Source organism: Solanum dulcamara, chromosome 1 (assembly GCF_947179165.1).
Source record: "Solanum dulcamara chromosome 1, daSolDulc1.2, whole genome shotgun sequence".
Classification (NCBI taxonomy): domain Eukaryota; kingdom Viridiplantae; phylum Streptophyta; class Magnoliopsida; order Solanales; family Solanaceae; genus Solanum; species Solanum dulcamara.
In genome coordinates, this window is record NC_077237.1 from 87,245,484 (window position 1) to 87,269,389 (window position 23,906).

The 23,906-nt window shown below is 35.1% G+C and overlaps 3 protein-coding genes and 1 non-coding gene across 5 annotated transcripts; all 4 read left to right on the forward strand.

Moving 5' to 3' along the window:
• The first annotated feature begins 420 nt into the window (after positions 1-420).
• LOC129883013 (uncharacterized) lies at positions 421-7,180 on the forward strand. The gene is made up of 12 exons (XM_055957553.1): positions 421-776; positions 2,184-2,343; positions 3,032-3,127; positions 3,552-3,628; positions 3,781-3,863; positions 4,076-4,136; positions 4,324-4,391; positions 4,480-4,561; positions 5,310-5,393; positions 5,485-5,565; positions 6,032-6,151; positions 6,800-7,180. Exons 1-12 carry the CDS (start codon positions 609-611, stop codon positions 6,974-6,976), a joined length of 1,257 nt encoding a protein of 418 aa, XP_055813528.1. The 5' UTR covers positions 421-608; the 3' UTR covers positions 6,977-7,180.
• A 1,788-nt stretch (positions 7,181-8,968) lies between these two features.
• TRNAY-GUA (transfer RNA tyrosine (anticodon GUA)) lies at positions 8,969-9,066 on the forward strand. Its single transcript has 2 exons — positions 8,969-9,005; positions 9,031-9,066. It is a non-coding gene; the product is annotated as a tRNA-Tyr (tRNA).
• Positions 9,067-9,118: 52 nt separating this feature from the next.
• On the forward strand, positions 9,119-15,393 carry LOC129883023 (actin-related protein 2/3 complex subunit 4). Its single transcript, XM_055957564.1, has 8 exons — positions 9,119-9,239; positions 10,116-10,181; positions 11,063-11,115; positions 12,161-12,188; positions 13,085-13,159; positions 13,725-13,829; positions 14,520-14,609; positions 15,120-15,393. The coding sequence occupies exons 1-8, from the start codon at positions 9,237-9,239 to the stop codon at positions 15,207-15,209; spliced, it is 510 nt and encodes a 169-aa protein (XP_055813539.1). The 5' UTR covers positions 9,119-9,236; the 3' UTR covers positions 15,210-15,393.
• A 1,287-nt stretch (positions 15,394-16,680) lies between these two features.
• On the forward strand, positions 16,681-23,279 carry LOC129883031 (RPM1-interacting protein 4-like). 2 transcript variants are annotated; one of them, XM_055957577.1, is made up of 4 exons: positions 16,681-16,936; positions 21,355-22,065; positions 22,557-22,748; positions 23,023-23,279. In XM_055957577.1, the coding sequence occupies exons 1-4, from the start codon at positions 16,931-16,933 to the stop codon at positions 23,053-23,055; spliced, it is 942 nt and encodes a 313-aa protein (XP_055813552.1). In that variant the 5' UTR covers positions 16,681-16,930; the 3' UTR covers positions 23,056-23,279. The 2 variants fall into 2 exon arrangements, with proteins under 2 accessions (XP_055813552.1, XP_055813560.1); XM_055957585.1 differs by lacking the exon at positions 16,681-16,936 and adding an exon at positions 18,043-18,129.
• Positions 23,280-23,906: the final 627 nt, after the last annotated feature.

Below are 23,906 nucleotides of genomic sequence, written 5' to 3' on the forward strand. Positions count from 1 at the left end.
TCAATTCGTTCCATTTAATATCACCCCATGATAGATGGCCTAAACAATTACATGCAACATCTTCTTAGAGTTTCCCAAGACCAGCCTTTTATCATGTGTTTTGCCTAGTGGTTCTCCAACCAAGCTAAAATTAATCAAAAATAATAAGTTAATGACTTATCTTATTACCTTTTGCTCAACTACTACTAGTACTACCACCAAAGAAAATGGTGCATTAGATGAAACTGCTCCTTGCTTAATTAACTCGAGGTTTTAGTTTTGAATCTTGAATATGAAAAAATTGTTTTTCTTAAATTGGGGTCTTATGCAACATAAATTTGAATATAATCGAAGTTCAATGCGGATAAAGACTGGCTAGGCGACAAAAACAAAAAAAAAAATACTACTAGTACTAGTTAACAAAGCGGCGTTTCTACAATTCTTCACCGCACATATAAAACCAAAATAAATAGAAAAATCTTTTCCTTTTCTACAAACAAAATGGACACCAAATCCCATTGACGACGATTCAAGGAAAACAATCAGAAAAAAAAAATACAGATCTGGTCTTTTTGTTTATCAAATTGCAATTCAGTTCAGTTCTCAATTGAATTATAAGTTTTGAAGCAATGTCAGGTGTATCACTTCAGTGTGGTGATTGTGGAACTCTTTTCAAATCCGTAGCAGAAGCACAAGAACATGCTGAAGTTACCTCTCATGCTAACTTCTCTGAATCTACTGAAGCTGTTCTTAACCTCGTCTGTACTGCTTGCGGCAAGCCTTGCCGCTCCAAAACGGTAAAAAATAATTTGCCCCTTTTATTGATTATATGTAGCTACGATTAGGGTTTTAATGATTTGTATAGACAATTGCTGGATCCTAAGGAGTAGTTGTTGTAACTGTGAAGTACTTAGAGGTGGATCCAAGATTTGAACTTTTATTATGAGTTTTAGGGAACTACTGATTATTTGAGTAGTTGGGTTTGAAATTTGATGTTTGTGATAGATTTTTAACATGGGTTTGTGATTGATGAGTAGTTGTTGTAGGTGTGAAGTACGCATAGGTGGGTCCAAGATTTGAAGTTATGAGTTTTAGGAAACTACCGAGTATTTGAGTAATTGGGTTTGAAATTTGATATCTGTGAATAGATTTTAACATGAGTTTGAGATTGAAAGAAGTTGTTGTAGGTGTGAAGTAAAGATTTGAACTTCATGATGAGTTTTAGGGAACTACTGACTATTTGAGTAATTGGGTTTGAAATTTGATGTTTGTGAATAGAGTTTTAACTATGAGAGTCCAGTTTCAATCCTGGAATAAATTTTTAATAAAAATACTAGGTGATTTCTTTCAAACTGTCTTAACCTTGGAGGTCCTTGGTGGATAAAGCCATAAAGGTACCAGAGCTTGTTGGAGGTGGTAGGTATCCAGTGGAATTAACCGAGGTGTGTGAAAGATGACCTGGACTTAACAATCATAAAATAAAAAGAAGATTTTTAACACGGGTTTGAACTAAAACTACTGAATTGGGCCGAGCTCATATCTTACCTTTTACATCTACCTATAGAAGTAACACTCCTCCATTGTGACATGGGTGCATGCTTAATATAATTTAGCTGTGGTAAGATTGGATACGCCCATGGTACCTAGTTCTTTGATCCAACGATAAAGGTTGTACCAGAGGTGGATTCAGGAATTGAATATTATGGGTTCGAGTTCGGCATTCTATCACATCCCATTTGATTTACCGAGTTCGAAACCTATTAATTATATGTAATTAGTTAGCAAAACTTTTAACACATAGGGTCTAAGCCAAGCTAACTGGGTTTGGTTGAACCTATAACTTAAGCACTACATCCTCCTCTGGGTAGTACAACATCGGTGAACCAAGTCTGGTAGTTAAATGAGAAAGGTAGAGGTCAGATTCATTATCCACCAAGTTTTGAAGCTGAAAACAGGAATTCCCAGTTATAAAAAGACGAATAGAAGGTTGGATCCACTCAGATGCTTACTGTATTATATTATATTGCTATTTGTGTGAATTTGGGTGGAGATAGTTTGCCTGAAGTTGAAATACTCAGGACTAATACAGTAAAAACTTCTGATCGGAATATGAACAGTTTATTTCTGCTGTAATGATGATTTAACTGTTGATATAGCTTGACAATGTAGCTTTATATGAATTCGGGGTATTTTGATGTATGAAGGAGAGTGATTTGCACACCAAGAGAACTGGGCACACAGAATTTACGGACAAGACAGCAGAGGGAGTGAAGCCAATCAGCCTGGAGGTGCCAAAGGTAAAGGCCAACGATGATGAAGACATGGCAGAGGGTGGTGATTACAGTGGTACAGGCCAGCATGAAGGTAGTAATTCATTGTTGTTACAGATTTTGGTCTTTTATGTTACAATATAGTTGTTAGATAATCTTATTTATTACTTATGAGATTTGCCAGTTGGGTGAGGCTTATGAGAACAGGAAAGGTGTTTTTTTTTCCTCTTTAATTGTTTTTGGGGAAAGCTATTTGTAGTGGGACTTAAATGATGTACTTCAAATAGTTCATGGAGGATTTAGGAGAGTGTTAATTCTTTTCCGTGAAATACATATGACGAAATAAAGATTATTTACTGAAAATTCCACTGCCCTTTGGAAATAATGTTCCTTTTTTCAGTAGTTTTATCTTATGAGTTAGTTTAGATGGATAGAATACTCTTGGACTGTCAATATTGAGAACCAACAGGCAGGGGGGGGGGGGGAGGAGATAGAAATAGAAGTACCATGAACATTGAGAGAAATTACAACATCTAGACAAGTTGGGATGGAGTTGTGTTTTCATTTGTTTACTGCTTTTATTCCTCAAACAAGCTCCTTATGTAGATCTAGAATTTGCAAATGTAAGGTGCTTAATCCAAATCTAATAGGGAAGAACTATGACACCCAAAATTTACAGCTAAATATTTGGTCAAATGAGGCATAAACATCTGAGCAGTCCTTACTTTTATTGTTTATACATGGATACATTGGTACTAATATACCTTCTTTTTTTTTGCCAGAAATGGTTGTTCCTGAAGTTGACCAAAACCTGCTATCGGAACTCGAGACAATGGGATTTCCCAAAGCTAGGGGTATCCGGGCACTCCACTTTTCTGGTGAGTATTTTTGTTGATGAGAATCTTCATCGTTATGATTGTTCTTACATCTATTGGAGATGAGAAAATATCCAAAAAAAATAAATCCATGTGTGATGCATTCAGGTGACCGATGTGATCTTGTTTTAATCAAGACTCTTGGATACATATAGAAATAGATCTATAGAGCTCCCAAATGGTCCATTCTCAGCCAAATCAACTACTATTTTGTAGTACTGGACTGAGCTGAGAAAGCTTAGCCTGTTAATACTCAAGAAGGGGGGAACGGGGAGGGAGGGAGCTGAATGCCAATTCTAGTATGATGCCAATCTCCCAATTCTGTATGTTACTGTTGATAACCTTGTTGTATGGGCAAGGTTCCTCTCTGTTTCATTTATAAAAACCAAGGCATCTAATTGTTCATGCCTGTGAATTTTTAATACAGGCAATGCCAGCTTGGAGGCTGCTGTAAATTGGGTTGTAGAGCATGAAAGTGACCCAGACATAGATGAAACACCAATGGTATGGAAATTTTAGATCCTGCATTTAATTGCTTTAGTTCACTAACTAATTATATGTTGTGGTTGCTATTTCCTTATGAGAATTGTCAAAATGTTTAAATGTTGCATTTATGATTTGCTTCAATAATGCAATGATTATTAAAATTTACCTAGGTGCCTGCCAGTGCCAAGAAAGCTGAGGCTCCAAAGCCTTCTCTTACTCCAGAGGAAATAAAGATGAAACAACTAGAGTTGAGGTAAATTCTTGCTGCTAAATTGTTCTCTATGATTTCTGAGTAGCCGAACATAGTTTTGGGACTAGAATGTGGTTTAATTTCACAGATTTGTAGTTTAATCTCTTGAATAATTTCATTTGTTTTGTTCATTGTGTATCAAAATAGTTTCTGACAAATGCATCTTTTAGCTTACAGTATGATTGCTCATTATTTTAAGTTTCAATGACTTCTAGGGAGCGTGCTCGTAAAAAGAAGGAAGAGGAAGAGAGACAAAGGGAAAGAGAGAGAGAAAAGGTAACTATTGATTTAGATTTTGATGTTAGTTTGCATTAATGGAAGTCAATTGAATATTATTGTTGAATTACATTCTGAAACCGGTGATGGTTGATTGGTAGTATTATAAGTTAACTGCATTTTATATCTTGACTTGTAATCAATCTAGTTGAATATGTTAGTAAAGTCATTTTGCCTTCTGCTTCAGGAAAGAATTAGAATTGGTAAGGAACTCCTGGAAGCAAAACGGATTGAGGAAGATAATGAAAGAAAACGGTAAGCCTTGAACTCTGCTACTCTTTATGTTTTCACTCTCAACAATTTCTGGTAATACAATTGAAATTTTTCCCGCTTTGCTGTATAGTATAATAGCATTGCGCAAGGCTGAAAAAGAGGAAGAACAAAGAGCTAGGGAGAAAATTCGTCAGAAGCTGGAAGAAGATAAGGTCAGAAACTCCCAACGTATCATGAAATTTCGTCAGTTCTTCTATATCTTTTGTGCTTGATGGAACTTGTCAATTTACTAATGTATAACCCACCCTTTTTCAATACATTTGATTTCACTTAAAAACAGTACTATTTGTTACTAGCTAATTTATAGTTATGCATCTAAAAAAGTTTAAAAGAGTGAATTTCGAAAAAATACATGAATTTTATTTAAAATATCTATAAAATGTTGTAATGTTTTGGCTTTAGGCCACCGATTGTATTGAGCTGCCGTTGCATTTAGGGGATCATGTGGAGAAACATCTAGGAAGATGTTCTCATTCTAAGTTTTTGAACTAAAAGAGACTGATGAAATTCCTGGCACACACAAGATTTGGAATATCTAAAAGATGTACGCCTATTGGGACTCTGGTGACCTTATTGGGTTCTTCTGGGTTGATGCTAAAATTTCTTTTCCTTTTGATTCCTGAGTTTTTCTGCTTTTGGAAGTAACAAGAATCTCCTTCTCAAAAAAAGTAACAAGAATCTGGCACACATAAAAATATATTCCAGAATATGCGCCTACATAATGCATAACAGAGTTTCTTTCAGCAGTCGACGTCTCATCAATATCACTAATTCAAATGATTTTTAAATTTCCACACCAAATTATAACTCATGATCTGGATCACTCAAGTGCAATTCTCACAACATAGTTACCTGCTTCTACTTTTTGTCATGTTGAAACAATTGTGTTTACTTTCACAGGCAGAAAGAAGAAGGAAGCTCGGTTTGCCACCAGAAGATCCTGCTTCCCCCAAACCTTCTACACCTGTTGTGGAGGAAAAAAAGGTGTTTATTTATTCAAAAACACTGTTTATAGTTTTGTCCAATTTGGACATATCTTGTCCAACTCAAACTTTTTGTATGTATTTTTTGGTAGAGCTCATTTTTGCCTGTCAGACCAGCTACAAAGGCAGAGCGAATGAGAGAGTGCCTACGAACTCTTAAACAGACCCACAAGGTAATCATTCAGTTGTTTTTCAGATCTTTAGAGTACTTTCTTGTAAGTTTGAGCTTTGGAACTGAGAGGTGGTTCAAGGTGCACCAGCTTACCTTTATTTATAAACTAGGTGAAGCTTACCTTTTCTTCTGTCTTAGTTTCCGAACTCAAAAGAGTAGAAAGCAAAGGACATCAGAGTCATAATTAGCCATTCACGTCGTATTGTTCTTTTCATCCAGACATTAGATAATGAATTTTAAATACAAGGATAGAACGTATGCTTCTTTTCCTTTTTTTTCTGTTTCTTCAGTGTATTACAATAGGAAGCTTTTTCTTTGGAAAAATAATCGACAAATAATCCCAAGAAACTGAGTAGCCTATGATTGACATTCTACATTCCTTCGATGGGTTTTGATATGAATGAGATGTCATTTTAACTTCATTGTTGGTGAACTGATTCTTTGTTCATTTTCCTCTTATGGACCAGGACGACGAGGCTAAAGTCAAGACCGCTTTCAACACGCTGCTAACTTACGCAAAGAATGTCGCTACAAATCCCAATGAGGAGAAATTTCGCAAGATTAGACTTAGTAATGCTGCTTTTCAGGTGAAATGTCATAAAGGAAATTATTATACCTCTATTCTTGTTCTTTAGTTACTTCTGAATTGACTCCACTTTTTGAAATTCTACAAGAGAAAGCTCTTTTAATCCTTTGCTTTTATAACCTTGTTTGCTGGTTACCTTCATTCAATTTCTGAAAAATAGGGGGTGGAGTGAGGTTTATGTACTTGATTATTTGCTTAGTCGATTTTTTTTGCAATGCAGTATGATTTAGGACCCTTACCTCCAATTCTTTGTGCCAAGAGTATACCCATCTCTAATTTCTTTTGCTCCCCTACTTGTCAAAAAATAAAAATAAACGTTATCCCCCTATTTCTTTCATTTTTTAGTTTCTGTGTGGCGGTGGGTGGTAAGATTGTATACCTTTTGCCACCCTACCTAGTTCTTAGTCCCTAGCTGAAGAAGGTGGTCTAGAGCTTGTAAAACTTGTGACGGTAGCAGCAATCGCCAATATTCAGATATTTATTAGTCAGATACAATAGATTATCTCAGCCAAGTTGATTCATATTAAACTTGTGATTCTTGTAACATATATTCAGAATTCGTTAATCTGATACAGTAGATCATCTCGAGCAAGTAGATTCATAAACTCAGTGAACTAACACACCTGCCTCTTTTGACATATTTTTACAGGATAGAATTGGCAAGCTGCAAGGAGGCATTGAGTTTCTTGAGCACTGTGGATTTGAGAAAATTGAAGGAGGTGAATTCTTGTACCTGCCAAGAGAAAAGGTGGACATGGCAGTGCTTAATACTGCTGGAGCAGAGTTGAACAATGCTATTAAAAATCCCTTCTTTGGAGTCCTCTAAATTCTAATTCTCATACATTAGTTAAGATGAATAGTGACGGATGTTTTTTATGTCCAACATTTTCCCCTTTGTTGATTGAAGGTTACTTGAGCTATATAACTGAAACTGCAAAAGCTACTAAGGTTTGGTTGAGTCATGTCCCTTTTGAACCATTTTTTTTATCTACAAAGCTTTTTTCCTCCACCTGGAGTCTACCGAAAACAATCTCTCTACTGTGTATATCCTACCCTTCTCAGACCTCATTTATGGGATTATATTGTGTATGTTGTTATTTCCCATCCGGATTGGAGCCTGGCTAATATGTAGTCGTGCCATGTAAGGCCCTTTTAAAGGGGGAAATGCTCCCCACCAGGGTTTTTCCCATACCTAAAGTTTGAACTTGAGACGTTTAGTTAAAGATGAGGGATCTTATTCATTCTACTTTTGAAAATATTTTTTTTATTCGTAAGACTTTCTAAATTTGTCTAAAATTTTCGTAAATTAACTTTTACCAATTCACTTCAAAAATATCAATTACCAACACTATTTGATATTTGCACTAAATTTTGATCATCATAAAATATAGTAAACTTTACCTAAATTTCATAATGGAAAAGTCTAATTACTATACATCCCTCATCGTACCAAAATTACCTGATTTCCTTTTTTTTCCAATTTTGCTAATACATTAATTATGTATCTGATACATCAACTTTAGTTGTAGAATAGTTAATACAGATCATCTATTTATGGATAGTCTCTTAATATAAGGTATGATTGGTTCTTTAAATCAATTACTGATCTAATTAATGTGATTAATTGGTTAAAAAAAGCAACGGTTGTGTACATGAAGATTCAAGCCAAAAAACAGAGCATCAATTATGTATCTGATACATCATCTTTAGCTGTAGAATAGTTAATGCATATCAGCTATTTATAATTCTGGTACATAAACATGATATATCAGAAACATTAATCCCTGATACATGAGAAACTAATAGAAAAATAACATTATCTGAAACTGTAGAATCTGATACATAAATACAGATGTATCATGAGATGTAATTCTTGATACATTATAATTTGATACATAAGGTAGAGTTTTTAGGATCTGTAAAGACTGATAAATGAGTTTCTGATACATACATTTATATGTATCAGAAAGGTTATAGCTTGATACATTTTCATTTGATACATAAAGTAGATGTATCAGGGGCATTATATCTTAATACATTTATAACACATAAATATAGCACCTGATACATCTACTTTATGAATCAAATTATAATGTATCAAGGTCACGAATATAGAATGTATCTTAGATGTTATGTATAATGAATCGGTGCATAAACGAATAATCTTCAATGCATGTACCTCACTAAAGATGGTAGACATGAAGGTCTCAAATTTACAGAAGAAAGCAAAGGATACCAATTTTAGAAGATTTTTCAAAGATTTACAGAAGAAATCAAATGATACAAATTTTAGGAGAAATCAGATTAAATGAGGATGAAGTGAGATTCCAGATAAGGAAAAACTTAAATATACCTTAGTTAGAACCTTGAAATTGTGTAACAGATGTACTCAGAAATTCAAAATCTCAAAATCTGTTGAAGAGGAGAGAATTTAGGCGAGGATTTGGGAGGAAAAGTGATGTATTAGTGAGGGAGAGAGAGTTAAAAGGAAAAAGAGGGATTTTGGATATTTTTTGGTATAATAGGGAATACAGGTAAATATGGTATTAGAATATGTGTAAAGATAATTTTCCTAAAATATAATCACGTCTTTTCACTAGATATAACATACATGATCGCGTATTCCTTTCCTCCTTCTGTGCCAATAATGATCCAATTAAACTTTAAACGATCACTCAAAGTTAAATGTGTCTATAAACTCATTCATTTAATTTATTTTACCTATTAATACTAGTTCACTTCCAAACACATTCTCTATTTTTTTTATATATATATATATATATATATATATATATATTTATGATCTTTTCTCATCAAACCGACCTTAGCTCAGTTGGTAGAGCGGAGGACTGTAGTCGGGTCAAATAAAGCCCACAGCTAATCCTTAGGTCACTGGTTCGAATCCGGTAGGTCGGATCCACTTTTTTAATTTAATTTTCATTTTTTCCCCGGGCGCATTTTAGCACTCCTTAACTTAACGTGCACTCAAAGCCCAAAAGCTTTAAGACTTGGCAAAACTCAGCTAAATCGTCGATCGGATTAATAGTGTATTCAATTCAAAGAGAAATCAAGCAAAATATTTCGTGATGGTAAGTATTTATCATTTGAATTTCGAGTAAAAAAAAGGGCTTTTTAATTTTATTTCAGGGATTTGATTATAAATGTAGAGAGAAAGTTGAGCTGCATTAATTCATGTTGTTTACGAGTTCAATAGATTCACTAGTTTCAGAATGTATTAGTGCAATTATTACTATGTATATGGTTCAAGTCTGGACAGTGGTGGTCTTAAGAATTATGAAATGAATGAAATTTTTGATGGAATGATTTCTGAAAGGGGTTTGGTTGGTTAAAAATGTGATCTTTTTTAATGTGTGTGTAAGGTCTGCATATACTTTATCCTTCCGGACCCGACCCTTTTTGTGTGACTACAATAGGTATGTTGTTGCTTTTATGTGTTGGGAGGGTGGAAATGGTGGTGTTACATGCTGCAAAAATGCTGAGAAGTTATTGTTTTGTATGAACTTTTAGGTCAATTCATTATGATTGTATCTGACATGAATAAGATACAAGCTTGAGCCAGCAATGTATGGGTTTGGCTGTTTAAAAATGTAATCTTTTTTTATGTGTGTGTAAGGTCTGTGTACACTTTACACTCCCAGACTCCACTTTATGGGACTACACTGGGTATGTTGTTGTTGTTTTGTGTGTGTGTGTGTTGGGAGGAGTGTTGCATACTACAAAACGCTGAGTAGTTATTGTTTTGATAAATTTCTAGGTAAATTCCTTATGATTGTATCTGACGTGCATAAGAAACATGCTCGAGGCAGCAATGTGTGGGTTTGGTTGTTTAAAAATGTTATCTTTTCTGAGTGTGTGTGGGGTGGGGTGGGTGGGTGGGGGTGGGGGTGGTGGGGGGTATACATACTGCAAAATGCTGAGCAGTTTTTGTTTTGATATATTTCTAGGCAAATCCATTGCGATTGTATCTGACATGCATAAGAAATACGCTCGAGGCAGCAATGTGTCTTCAGGTATGTAGCATTCTACATGTTAAATATCATTAGAGATTTCTGCAGTTATGGAATAGATTTTTTTTCAAAAAAGTTCCAATTTGGAATACTAAATACTTAGTTGAGTCCAAGTAAGAATATCATTAGAGATTTCTGCAGTTATGGAATAGATTTTTTTTCAAAAAAGTTCCAAGTAAGAATACTAAGTACTTAGTTGAGTCCTTTTAGTTGTTGTGTTTGACTTGCATTGTCGTTGGCCTGAGATATAATGTTTGAGGTTTGTACACTGAGACATGAACGAAAGTTGGTAGTTTGAGACATTTACAAGCATAATGCTATGACATTTTGGATGATTTGAGCCAAGTTGAGTTCCCACATTTCTAGGACATTCCGATTACAGTGATGAGTTTTAATTTCTCGGCAGTTATATATGGTTGTAGTAGAGAGGTCCATATGCAGCATGCTACCACCACTCCTTCCCACCCCATTCCACTCTCTAACAAAAAAAGGAAGTAGTCTGAATTCTACATCCGCGTTATACTATTATTATAATGATTTTTCTCATTTCCTTCTCTGCATATTGTTATGATTCCTTAAACATAGGTTATTTGTTCAGTCAACTAGCTTGGAATTGATGAGTAGTTGTTGTATGTTATTTCAGGCACCATATGTTATGTGTTCGGCCAATTAATTTGTTGCATTTGACATATCTTGATGTTTCTGAAAAAGTTATTCGGTTTGTGTTCATGGTTTTAACATAAAATTGCAAAGTTGTTGGTCATGTGATGAAGTTAGCTTTAACTTTTAAGCTCCTTCAACCATTTATTCAGTAAATATGATGTCTTAGTTACTCTATGCCTGTCTTAATCTCTCCTTTTGTCATGGTGGTTTCCTGCTTGCAGAATTTCCCATGCCAAGAAGTAGAGAGGCATAACAAACCAGAGGTTGAACTAAAGTATGACTTCATGCTGCAGTCTTATTTTACTCAAAGTTAATGATGCTGGTTAAAATTCATAAGTTTTCTCTTCTGTAGTTCATCAAATGGCGTTACAGTATGTGGATTCCTATAATCCAGGAGAATTTCATGTGTATTCTTTTCACATATAGTATGATTGGATTCTAAAACAAAAACTTTGACTTGCATGCACATATCACTTTCGTAGCAGAATTTAATATTTTACTAAAATGCAGTTGTTGAGTTCTTAGGTCTTTCGGGATAAAAACTTATATTGAATCCCTTATATGGGCTAGAGGAATCAATGTGCGATATTAATACAATGAGAAAAAGCTGTGTTAAAACGCATGTTGACTCACTGCTCCCTTTTGACCCTTAGATATGTTGCCACCTCCTTTTCTGGGTATGCAGGATGCCACTGTAGTCAAGACCAAATCCATTGACTTAATTTCTAGTCCTATCAAATCAATATTTTGGTGTATTTTACTGACATGTACTATCTGTAAAAACTCCAAAACTTTTACATATAAAGCTGCGGTCTTAGTTTAAAAATTAATACCTGAAACTCTGTGTAGGTCTCATTAGCTTAGGACTAATTTATAGTAAGAATTGTGTTCCATTAGCAAAGATGCAAAATTTTAAATACCTTGGTAATTTATCTTATAAATCTCTCCCTGAGAGTTCCTGCTTCCTAATTACACTTTAAAACAAAATTTTTGAGACAAATCTGTAAGATTCAAGAGCTTGTCTTTCATAAGATATGCAGTTTACCTCATCACAAGGAAAAATGTGCTGTTAACAATTTATAATTTGGATGTCATTGCGAAAATAGATATTTGAAGCTGCTAAATTTGAGCCAAATGTCATTAAAGCTTATCTAGCGGATGTGATCATACTCTTAGTAGCAACTCGCATTTTCTGAACTGCTGTTTCGATATGAACTGCGAAGACAATGTGATATTTCTTCTCTCTTTTAAATGTTATTTTAACTGCAAAGTATGTATATTAGAATAGTAATGTTTTTCTTATTTTATATGTTCTTCAGGACAAGCCCAGAACTTCTTCTTAATCCTGTAAGAACTGTTTTATATTCTTTACTTTGAGCTTTGTTTTTGAAGATCTCTGATCCGCAGACTTTCATGTTCCCATGGTTTGCTCATCTGCTCTCAGTACAATCATCGCAAGTCTAAATTTAATGTTACTATGACTCACTAATGCAGTTAAGGTTTCTTAAAGTAGTGATTGGGTGTTATTCTGTTCATAATATTTTTGAAAGTGTTTAAGAGAGTTCTTGCTTTTATAATAATATAATTTCTCTCTCTCTCTCTCTTGATTAGCTATTTGTTAATAACCTGCTCACGAGTTGTTTTTAGCTGCCAACACGTTGTCGATGAGTTGCTTTAATGGTGTAACATAGTAACAAGTTGTCCAAATTGGTTGGGAACGCTAGCTAGTATCAGATTAGGCCAGCTAACGTCACTATGAGTTTCTTGAAAGATGTAACAAGTTGTCCTAGTTGGTAACTCTAGCTAGTCTTATATTTAGGTCATCTAGTGTCACTGATGCAACTTTAGTTGATGATACTTTTCATTAGAAGAAGTTATGTTTCTTTTTTATCTTGATGTAAACATGTTCTCCATGACTAGGTAGGAAGAAATAATCGATAATTTAAGGTGCCAAAGAACTTAGTTATCTGTCCTGCTTTAGGTGTATAAGGATGAGTTTTTATTTTTGTTTTCTGCTTGCACACCCTCAATAGTTGGTCTTTGTGCTTCTTTATAATATATTGCCAGTTTCTGCCATGATAATTTTAGATTTAGTGTGACTTGTACCCAGGATGTAAAAGTTCTGAATTAAGCCTCTAATGCTCTTATTGGTACTGTACTTGGAATTCACGTGCCAACTAATTTTTATTAGCTGCATGTCTTATGTCGATCTATTCAATCTTTCCCATGTACCAATTTCACAGGTTACGATTTGTAGAAATGAGGCTGAAAAGTGCTTGATTGAAACATCTATTAATTCCCTAAGAATAAGTCTAAAGGTAGGTTTGCTTTGCTATTCCCATACATTGATTCTTATATTTATTCCTATATAAAGAGCAACTCAGATACAAATGATGGTGCATGTTGTCTTACAATACATGCATAATTTTTTCCCATTTCTGCTTTCCTTCTCATAGGGTAGAGTAGAATGTGGATTATGGTACCTTAAACTATTTCTCTAGTTATACATCTGCTTCTCTATGCTAAAGGCCATTGGCTAAGTATTCATTAGCAGTCCAATTGTAGTATCATATGCTACCAACTGGTAAATGGATCAAATCATTAGTGTGTTGTATCTAGAAATGGTAAAACAAAACTTGGGATTTGCTGATAAGTTGATTGCCAGACCATGTCCCTCCAGGAGCCTCTGATAAAGCAGTTTAAAATATATCCTGCCAACTTTTTGAAATTCTGATTTAAACTACTGATTATGCTCGGAATGGGTAGAAACTAATATTGTCTCGGAAAAATAGAATTTACATGGAACTATAGGATTCTGGATTTTGAAAATCACTTGGAAAAAAAAGAAGCTTAAGCTCTTCATATGTGATTATTGCTGTGCAGGTGAAACAGTCAGATGAACTTGAAAATATACTAACAAAGAAGTTTCTTAGATTTTTGTCTATGAGAGCAGAAGCATTTCAGGTGTTGAGGAGAAAGCCAGTTCAGGTTTGTATTTCCTTCCTCTTAAATGCTGGATTAGATTTCCTTCCAACTCCTTGTAACTGATTCCATACTTTGGCATATTCTACAATTCCGTGTTCTAAATTATGCAGTCATGTTTGACAGAACTTGAACGATCAATTTACTTCCCATCGTTTTTTGCCTTTCTCGCTCTCACTCTCTCTGCTTTTACTTACCAACAACAGCAACAACATAAACAGTGTAATCCCATAAGTGGGGTCTGGGCCCTGGGGAGGGTAGAGTGTACACAAACATTTCCCCTACCATTTGTTCATAATCGGATTTGTTTGCAACCTCCATGTGATTGCCTCCCAGGCTTGGTTGAGAACATATATTTTTTTTTTTTTAGTTTTGATGTGTATTTAGGTATTAGCCCTAGATGGAGAGTAGCAATTGTTTGGGGAAGAATCACCTTTGGATTGTACTCAAGTTTTTCCTTGATAAAATAAAGTAGCAACCTAAGCCTAAAGCCTGCGAGTTTATTAGCTGACACTGAATCACATATGTGTGTGTGTTAGACATAACTTGAGAATATTCAACATGCTTCACAAATGGTTGATTGCCGTCAGGTCTTAGGTAAATGACTTGTTTCTAAACATAAATTACTTGTTGAATAACTTGTTTGTTTCTTAACCTACTTTTAATCATCTGAATTTTGTGGGCGTTATATTTCAGGGCTACGACATTAGTTTTCTCATTACAAATTATCATTGTGAAGACATGCAAAAGCAGAAGCTTATTGATTTCATAGTGCAATTCATGGAGGTACACTTATAAACCTCCCACTCCCACCCTCAGTCACTTATGAACTCTTTGAAACTTTATGAGTCTCTGGATTCCGTGAATGAGCAAGAGTTGTCTGAACAGAAGTTAATGTAATTGGACCAAACCTTTTCTTCTAGATGAAAAAGATTGTCGAAGTTAGTAAAAATGCTTTGCCAAAGGGTATTTGCCTCTATTATCAGATACAAGGGTGTCTCTGTCCCCTATAGTTCACGAGTTCAAGCTGTGGAATCAGCCACTAACACTTGCGTTAGGAGAGGATGCCTATATTACACCCCTTTGCACAAAATCCAGTGAGATGGATTGATATGCTTCATATACTTCAATCTTCCAATCTAAAAGGGAGGAAAAAATCTAGCACAAAAGATACTCTCCTAGAAAAAAATATGTATAGTTCCCGATGGAAATGAGGGCACGGTTTGCTGCCCTTTTTATTTTTAAAGAGAAGCAATATAGAACTGTGAACCATCTGCTTCTTTTGTGAAATTGCAGGATATTGATAAGGAGATCAGTGAACTGAAACTGTCAGTGAATACGCGAGGGAGGCTTGTTGCTACTGAGTTTCTAAAGCAATTCATCTGATGCTTCGTTTATGTTGTTTATTCTCTGTTCTATTCTTGTGGCAACTAGAATATATATTCATTTTTTTGGTCCTCTGCTTGAAGCTACATATTACTGAAATTCTCTATTGTATTGTATCAATGAGATCTCTCTTTTTCTTCACTTAAGTGAGGAGCTGGCTATGGCAGAGTGAATTCTCAGTTTATTATACTTTGCGAATGAGTTTTATTATCCATTGTAGTCATAAGTTGCTTTTGCTTATGATGGTCTAAATACTTTGAGTTGACGGTCAAAAATAGACCTAGAATATTCTTTTTTTTTTTGAGTTTTCATACTTTAACTACGAGGTTTGTGAGTTTTCTACCCGTTCTATCACCAAATGTTTATCGAAATACACTTAAACTATCCATTCTTCACTTTTCCTATCTGAAATATTACCATTGTTCAGGTATGAAAAGTGAACAATTAATAGTTGAAGTGTGTTTCGATAAATATTTGTTGATAGTTCAACTAGGAAACTCGAAAAATAAGAATACTTTGGGTGTGTTTTTGACCTTTTAACTCATGAATTTATCGATTTCTTGTATGAAATCAAAGTTACTAAAGACTGATATCTGTTATTTCAAAATCAGGTTCGCACTTAAAATGATTTTTTTTCATTTGTTCAAATTTTGATAGACAATTATTTAATATCTGTATGGATGGTAGATAGCAAGTCCTGAATTAATTTAGATGTGGGAAATTATTAAGAAAAACATTAGGTTCTGACAGAAAAGGCAAAGATAACTGCTGCTTACAGGCATTAATAGTATTTAATGATTATAAAATAACTAGATTTAACTGATACTACCCTTCTGACATTAACAATTCTATTCTTATGCTTCTAGATTTTCTTTTATTCCTATTTTTTTTTTGTTTAGTGTATGCTAATAAAATATTTTTTTTAAAAAATTAAATCATAATTTATTAGTGGTGCAACAATGCTTTTAAAATAAATAAAAACAGATGAAGATGTGACAGTTGTGTAGAGTAGCATGTTGGTTACATATTACACTGTCGAATGCCGACAAATAATTCAAAACCGGACAACTACATGTGCTTCACAGAAGATGTCCCTTTTAGCAAAAATTACTCCCACTGTCTCAAATTAATAGTTTAATGGTGGTGACATAATTCAGAATGCCAACTATAAGCTTAAATTTTGGAGAAGATAAAGTTAAATTACCAAGTAAGTTTAGTCAAAATGCAAATAATAAAGTTGAGATGAAATTAAATAAAATTACATTATTTATAAAATTAAAATCGAAACAGTTAAAATAGAGAAGTGTATAATAGAAGAATGTGTATTGAAATAATAATTAAAGTATGCATGATATTGAATAACCAATTCCATCATTTCAATATAAATAAATAATCTCCAAACTAATCATGACTATTACAAGATAGTAAGAGAGAATATATTTTATCTAGAGATTATTATCTAATTTTTACTTAGCTAAAGAAAAAGAAATCTTTGTAATGGAGAATAGTATGTTGGATATGAAACGTCACTGGTGGCGCTAGTCATCCGGTCATCCTACCCCCAATCTTCTCTCTCTTCTCTCTCTTTCTGAGTTGGCTCCACACACTGTGCACAACAAGAAGAAGAAGGAGGAGGAAAAAAAATATCTTGGAAAGCTCCCTCTTTTCATCTCTCTGTTGAAATTTATCTAAGCTGGTGTTAACTTGCAGACCCCTTTGAAATGGCAGTGAGTTCTTGATCTAATTTTATCTTGTGTTTTGATAAAATTTTGAGCTGAAATTGGTTCCGTATTCTGTATTCTGTGGAATGTTGGTTATGATTAAATGGGGTTCTTTGTAAAGTTTGTGGAAGTTTTGGGAGTTGAAGGATGGTCTTGATTTAATAGCTATTGATTGATTGAGCTTATTTATGGTGGAACTGAACTTGATTTGATTCATGGTGTTGAAATTAACTTGATTTTGTCAAATGGGGTGGTGGGGATGGGGTGTAATTGAATGGTTATGTGCATTTTGTGGAATTCTAGTGAAATCCAACTAAATAATAGCAGGGTCTTTTCTTTAAGCTGCTATTAACTTGCAGACCTTTTTGAAATGGCAGTGAGTTCTTGATCTATTTTTATTGTGTTTTGATAAATTTTTGAGCTGAACTGGGTTCTGAATTCTGTATGCTGTGGAATGTTGGTTATGATTGAATGGGTTCTTTGTAAAGTTTGTGGAAGTTTTGGGAGTTGGAAGGATAATCTTGATTTAATAGCTTAATGAGGTTTAGTTGATTGATTGAACTTATTTATGGTGGAACTGAACTTGATTTGATTTGTTGATTCATGGTGTTGAAATTAACTTGATTTTGTCAAATGGGGTGGTGGGGTGGGGGTGAAACTGAATGGTTATGTGCATTTTGTGGAATTCTAGTGAAATCCAACTAAATAATAATAGGGTCTGAGGTTCTTTCCCCCATCTTACATCTCAGCTGAATTTTCTCTAAGCTGGTGTTAACTGCAGACCCTTATGGCAGTGAATTCTTGATCTATTCCCTTGTGTTTTAATGATTTTTTTAGCTGAATTTGGGTTCTGTATTCTGTGGAATGTTTATTATGATTGAATGGGTCCTTTGTAAAGTTTGTGAAATTTTTTGGAGTTGAAGGATAATCTTGATTTAATAGCATAATGAGGTTTAGTTGATTGATTGAGCTTATTCATATTGGAACTTAACTTGATTTGATTCTTGGTGTTGAAATTAACTTGATTTTGTCAAATGGGGTGGTGGGGGTGGGGTGTTTTTGAATGGTTATGTGCATTTTGTGGATTTCTAGTGAAATCCAACGAAATAATGTCAGGTTCTGAGGTTCTTTCCACCATCTTACATCTCAGCTGAATTTTCTCTAAGCTGGTGTTAACTGCAGACCCTTTTGAAATGGCAGTGAGTTCTTGATCTAATTTATCTTGTTGATAATTTTTTGAGCTGAAAGGGGTTCTGTAATCTGTGGAATGTTTGCTATGATTGAATGGTTTCTTGTAAATTTTGTGGAAGTTTTGAGGGTTGAAGGATAATCTTGATTTAATAACTTTATGAGTTTCTGTTTATGAACAGGGAAGAATGGATATTGGGGATTTATATAGCCTGATAATAATTAGTTTGGGACTGAGGGTGTAACTTGATTTTGTAAATGAGTGTGTACAATTAAGTGCTTACGTATATTTCACTGAATTCTAGTGAAATCCCAAGTATATACTAGTTTTAAAACTTTGGCTTAGCTGAAAGTTAAAGCTGAACTATACATATTTCCAGCTGCAATCAGGAAACTGTCAGTGTTGGTCTGTGGTTAATGTTTGTTGGATAATTGGAAGTGCAAAATCGCTGGATCTTTCCTAAGGAAATGTGACTATAGAAGGGCATTTCAGTTTTGGGATTTTGCGGATTAGTACTTCTGAAGCTAGATAGTTGGGACTAGGAAAGATCTGTTAATCATTTAGAAGATAATATACATGGATGGAGGAAATGATAAACTCAACAAAATCATACCCGATGTAATCCCACAAGTGGGGTCTGGGGAGGGTGGTGTGTACACAGCCGTACCCCTACCTTGTGAAGGTAGAGGAAAAGACCGAATCTAATAATAATGGATAGAGGAATGATATATCATTAGATTTTTTACTGGGCTGCAATTATTTGAAATTTACAAGTTGTAGAATTAAGTGCAATTTATGCACTTTCTTCAAGTCTCTGAAGTACTGCTATCTTTTAAGAAGATTGGCACTAGGTGATACCACTGAGCTATTGTTATATATAGTGCTGGATGATTGATAGTAAAAGTGATACTGAAAGTTGAGAGGCGGTAGGGTGTTAAAATTAGCAGTCTTTCATATCGCTGAATCCACACATCACTTCCGCTCGGAGAAGGAAGAGATAAGAGGTCCCTATGGAGAATGTGGTCATAAATCCATAATAGAGTCCGACCACAACGACCTGGTACCATTTCGATGTGTTTCAATTCTTTCGAACAAGAGAGGTTTGATGCTTTTGAATCAGTCCGTTTTATTTGATTGCTTCTGCTTGGTCTCTCCAACTAACCATTCAACTTTACGTTCCTACTATGCAGTGCCATGCATGCATTCTCTTCCCTTACGTAAATAATTAATGAATGTCCATTGTACCCCTTTTATACCTATAAAAGGAATTTTAACTTGGATGGAAAACACACACAAATAAGGAAGACAAAGTTTCATATTTTCATTTCTCTCTACCATTTTCCCTCTTTCTTGGCTTTCCTTTTGTGATACTAATTTGTTTTTAGTATTTGGTCTTTATTTTATAATACGTTATTAGCACGAGACTACAGCCGTCCTACCTTGGTAGGAGTAAGGTCTGCGTACACTCTATCCTCCCCAGACCCCACGTTGTGGGATTTCACTGGGTTGTTGTTGTTGTTGTAGCACGAGACTCTATCATCTCAAAGTTTGAAGGCTAAGGTATTATTATTTTCCTTCTATTTATTATGGCTAATCTTACTAAATTTGGGTTCGTTGCCCTACATAGTTCGGGAAAGAACTATATTTCATGAGTACTAGATGCTGAAATTCATTTAGATGCAATGGGTCTCGGAGACACCATTAAAATTGAAAATAAAGCATCAAAACAAGACTGTGCTAAAACAATGATATTCTTGCGTCATCATATTGACGAAATTTTGAAAATTAAATATCTCGCAGTCAAGGATCCACTCGTTCGGTGGAATCATTTGAAAGAAAGATATGACCATTCAAATGGTCATACATTCAAAGGTACAATATGATTGGATGCATTTAAGACTGCAAGACTTTAAGTCTACTCATGAGTACAATTCTGCCATGTTCAGAATTACTTCTCAAGAAACAGTGGAGATACAATTATTGATGCTAATATGTTGGAAAAAACATTTTTCACATTTCATGCCTCGAAGTGCTCCTTCAATAGCGAGATTGAGAGAAAGGTTTCAAGAAGTATTCTGAACTGATTTCTCATCTTCTCGTGGCTGAACAAAATAATGATTTGTTAATGAAAAATTACGAGAATCGACCTACTGGGTCTAAAAATTGTGCTGATAACGTGTGTGTGTTTTCCATCCAAGTTACAATTCCTTGTGTGTGTTTTCCATCCAAGTTACAATTCCTTTTATAGGCATAAAAGGGGTACAATGGACTATTGTTATGTTACCAAATGTTGGACCCCTATGTTATGGTATTTACGCTCCAGAGGTCCAGTTTTGGATGTGCAAGATTGTTAGAGTGTCATATTGGTTGAAAATATGTACTGTTTTCTCCTACAAGATCTCAGACAGTTCTCACTATATGAGCTAATTTTTAGGGTTGATTTTGGGTCGAGATCCATTTTCTTAACAATTGTCTGCTTTTCTCTAGGAGTGATGTTTACAATTAATTTCCTACTTCTCCGTGCAATATCTTTTCACAACTCTCTTGTAGTGTTAAATGACCAAGATGCTATTGCAGTCTTGAATGGGTTCAGCTCAATGCTAACAGAATCCCAGTGTCAAGTGATGAATCTTCAACCTGACACAGAGAATCCTAAAACTATGTTGAGTTATTAGTATACGGTGCTCTATAGGGCCTGTTGTATAATTTTGGCTGGAGATGGCCACAAATGATCGATGTACCTATGCCTTCTTGTTCAGTTGGAAAAAGATGTTAAATAAATAAATATGTCTGATTACTGATGGATGATGCAATAGATAGTCTAATAAGCACTTCATTGTCCAAGATAACAAGTGCTCCACTTGGCATGTATATGATCTATAACATCTTTGTTGTAGTGAGTTTGTCGATGGTGATAGTGTTTTTTTATTTTCAACATTGGAGGTTTCCTTAGGGAGCTTATTATAAACAATAAATTAGGAAATTGGTCCATGTGAATTCTAGAATAAGATCAGATCAGGTTCACACATAATGGAATGCACAGAAGCCAAGAGATGCAGTCTTTTTTATGAAGGAAAATAGTATTTACTTGAGCTTATTTTACCAGGTCGTAGAGATTTGTTTTGCGTTACACTTTCTCAGGTTTTCATTCTTTTTTACTTGTATATCTAATTGAAAGGAGTGAGCAGTGTCTAAGCAATGTTTGTGACATGAATGTGGGTGCATATTCTTGCAGAAGCACTCTCAAGTACCAAAATTTGGCGACTGGGAGAGCGATGAAGATGTTCAATATACTACCTTTTTTGAGAATGCTGCTAAGGGTAAGAAGGGAAGTAAAATGAATCCAAATGATCCTCAAAATCTCAAGGCAAAAGTGAAAGTTCAAAATGGAACAGACACTGTACAACAGAAGCCGGAACGTTTTGCCAGCAGAGATGATGTAGAATTGAGGAAATCAACTGACTCCCCAATGCATCCAGAGACCATGGGTCACAAAGGTCCAACTTATCCATCTCCACAACGACATGGTGAGAAATATGGAGGCAACAAGTCAGAATCAGAAACAATGAAGGGCCCTGAAATCCCAACACTAAGGCATGAACGTCGGCCAAGCCGAGAAGAGGGTTACCTGAGGAAACCTACTGATTCCCCATTGCGCAATGAGAACATAGGGAGAAGAACTCCTATGGAATCACCTCATCATCGGTATGGTGGCTTAAGTGGTGGTGCTACACCTAAGAGGGCCTCTCAGCAAAGTGTGGGACCTGATCGCAGCATTGAGCATTCCCCGCTGCATCCACACTCCCATGGAAGGCCTGGAGGCAAAGGTGGTGTTGTCTCCTCTCCCTCATGGGAAAGAAAGGCTTCATCTGAAGGTAGTCATGGTCTGGCTCCCTCTACACCTGGAAGATCCCGTTTGAGATCAGTTGCAAAAGGTGATGACACGGTATGTCTTTTTGTCATTTTCTTTCCGTCTACTTCCAGAACAAGTACGATTTTACACTTGTGCAGCAATATAAGTAGGAGCCTTACCAAACATGCAAGAATTTAAAAAAGATGAAGTAACTTCCTTTTCTCTTTTCTAAATTAGTCTGAGAGAACTTGTAGTGAGAACAAATAAAATGATTTCCTTCCCAAACCTTCTGATGGTAGATTGTTTTCGAACCTTCATGATTGAGAATTTTCTACTACTTTCCTGTTTACTTTTCCGTCGACTGTAGCAAGAATGTGTAAGTTTACTTCAAAATAAAAAGAAAGGAAACAAAAAGGAAAAAAAGTTAAGTAATCATGGTGAAAAGGGTTGCTACTGGGACATATTAGACTATCGTACTAGCCAACGTTTCTATCTTATTATCTTCTTTGATTTTCAATATATATGGCAACAATAAATAGTTACAGACTGTTTTCCTTAGTTATATAATAGAAGTGCATTTTCAGCCTGATGACAGCCCTGCTGTTCCTAAATTTGGTGACTGGGATGAGAATGATCCTGCATCAGCAGAAGGTTACACACAAATATTTAATAAAGTGCGAGAGGAGAAGCAGACTGGTTCAGCAAAAGTACCTTCCACGTCAACTGATACATCTTACTCCAACGGTCAAAAGCGATATGGAAATGACAGTGGAAAGGTACGCAACTCATTTGGATTTTTGATATAGTAACCCCCTCCCTCCCCCCCCCCCCCCCCCACTCCAGTGGCCATGTTCATGCAGGGTCTTGGGAAGGGCTGCATCCCAAGGGGGTGTGATGTAGGCAGCAGTATAATTATTTTTGAAATCCCAAAAGATTTGTCATAGGGAAATTGTTGCAACAAGAAGATAATGAATGATCTCTTTCTGATCATTCTAGTAAACGTTCGTTCATAAACGTTTTCTAACATCTCCCCTTTGCTGTTCTTCGCAGGGATGTTTGTGCTTTCCATGGGGTCGGAGTTGACAGTGCTGAGAATGGGATTAACGAAAATGCAAATGGGCATGTACCCTATTTTCAAAACATGGAACATTGGTTATGTATAGATTTAGGTCTTAAGTATATATGTTGTTCATTGTGTGCTTTAGACTGGAATTCTTTCATTTACAAACCAGAAAAAGATTTGAGAACGGGGAAAGAAAAAAGAGGAAATGATATGTGGACTAAATGACATTCTTCTTTTTCTGCCATCCATTTGTTGTTGGTTTCCTTTTTCATGGAGACTTATCTAAGTTATCTTTATATTTTGCAATTTTTTAAAAATCCCGAGCTCCCATTTCATTTCTCCCTTGGTGACTCGAACCAACAACCTTAAGGTTGAAGGTGGAGGGTGCTTATCATCTGAGCAACCTCTAGTCCTTTATATTTTGCAGCATTTCTATCTGTTGAGCATATTTGTGAATGTAGTTTCATTTACTTCCATATGAATAAGTTTAAGCTTCACATGATTTTGTAATCTAGGCATCAGCATTAAATGAAATTGTGGTGGAAATTTAGTTGAGTGATGATGCAAAAGATTTTTTACACAATTAGATTACTTGAAATGTTTTTATGAGTAATCCTCTATAACTATATTGATTGGTTTACTTGGGGGGGGGGGGGGGAATGGTGAATTTACCTACTATAACATGTTAAATAGAGTGAAACAAAAAAAAATTACACTATCTAAATCCTAGGAAATATATCTAGCCATAACAAAAACAATAAGAATTTTTTGTTCAACCATCCGGTATCTGAAGCCCATTAATCCGACTAGTAAGGATATGTGTTGTATAAGCCAATTAATGGGAGAGAGGGATAATGTTCTTCCTACTGAA

Excerpts from the sequence above, each read along its gene's own strand:
- LOC129883031 (XM_055957577.1), top strand. Across the intron at positions 22,066-22,556 it reads TTGCAAAAGGTGATGACACG|CCTGATGACAGCCCTGCTGT; the intron begins GTATGTCTTTTT and ends GTGCATTTTCAG. Across the intron at positions 22,749-23,022 it reads ATGGAAATGACAGTGGAAAG|GGATGTTTGTGCTTTCCATG; the intron begins GTACGCAACTCA and ends TGTTCTTCGCAG.
- LOC129883013 (XM_055957553.1), top strand. The coding sequence starts at position 609 with ATGTCAGGTGTATCACTTCAGTGTGGTGATTGTGGAACTCTTTTCAAA. Across the intron at positions 777-2,183 it reads AGCCTTGCCGCTCCAAAACG|GAGAGTGATTTGCACACCAA; the intron begins GTAAAAAATAAT and ends TGATGTATGAAG. Across the intron at positions 4,137-4,323 it reads GGGAAAGAGAGAGAGAAAAG|GAAAGAATTAGAATTGGTAA; the intron begins GTAACTATTGAT and ends CTTCTGCTTCAG.
- LOC129883023 (XM_055957564.1), top strand. Across the intron at positions 11,116-12,160 it reads AAACCAGAGGTTGAACTAAA|GACAAGCCCAGAACTTCTTC; the intron begins GTATGACTTCAT and ends TATGTTCTTCAG. Across the intron at positions 13,830-14,519 it reads TGAGGAGAAAGCCAGTTCAG|GGCTACGACATTAGTTTTCT; the intron begins GTTTGTATTTCC and ends GTTATATTTCAG.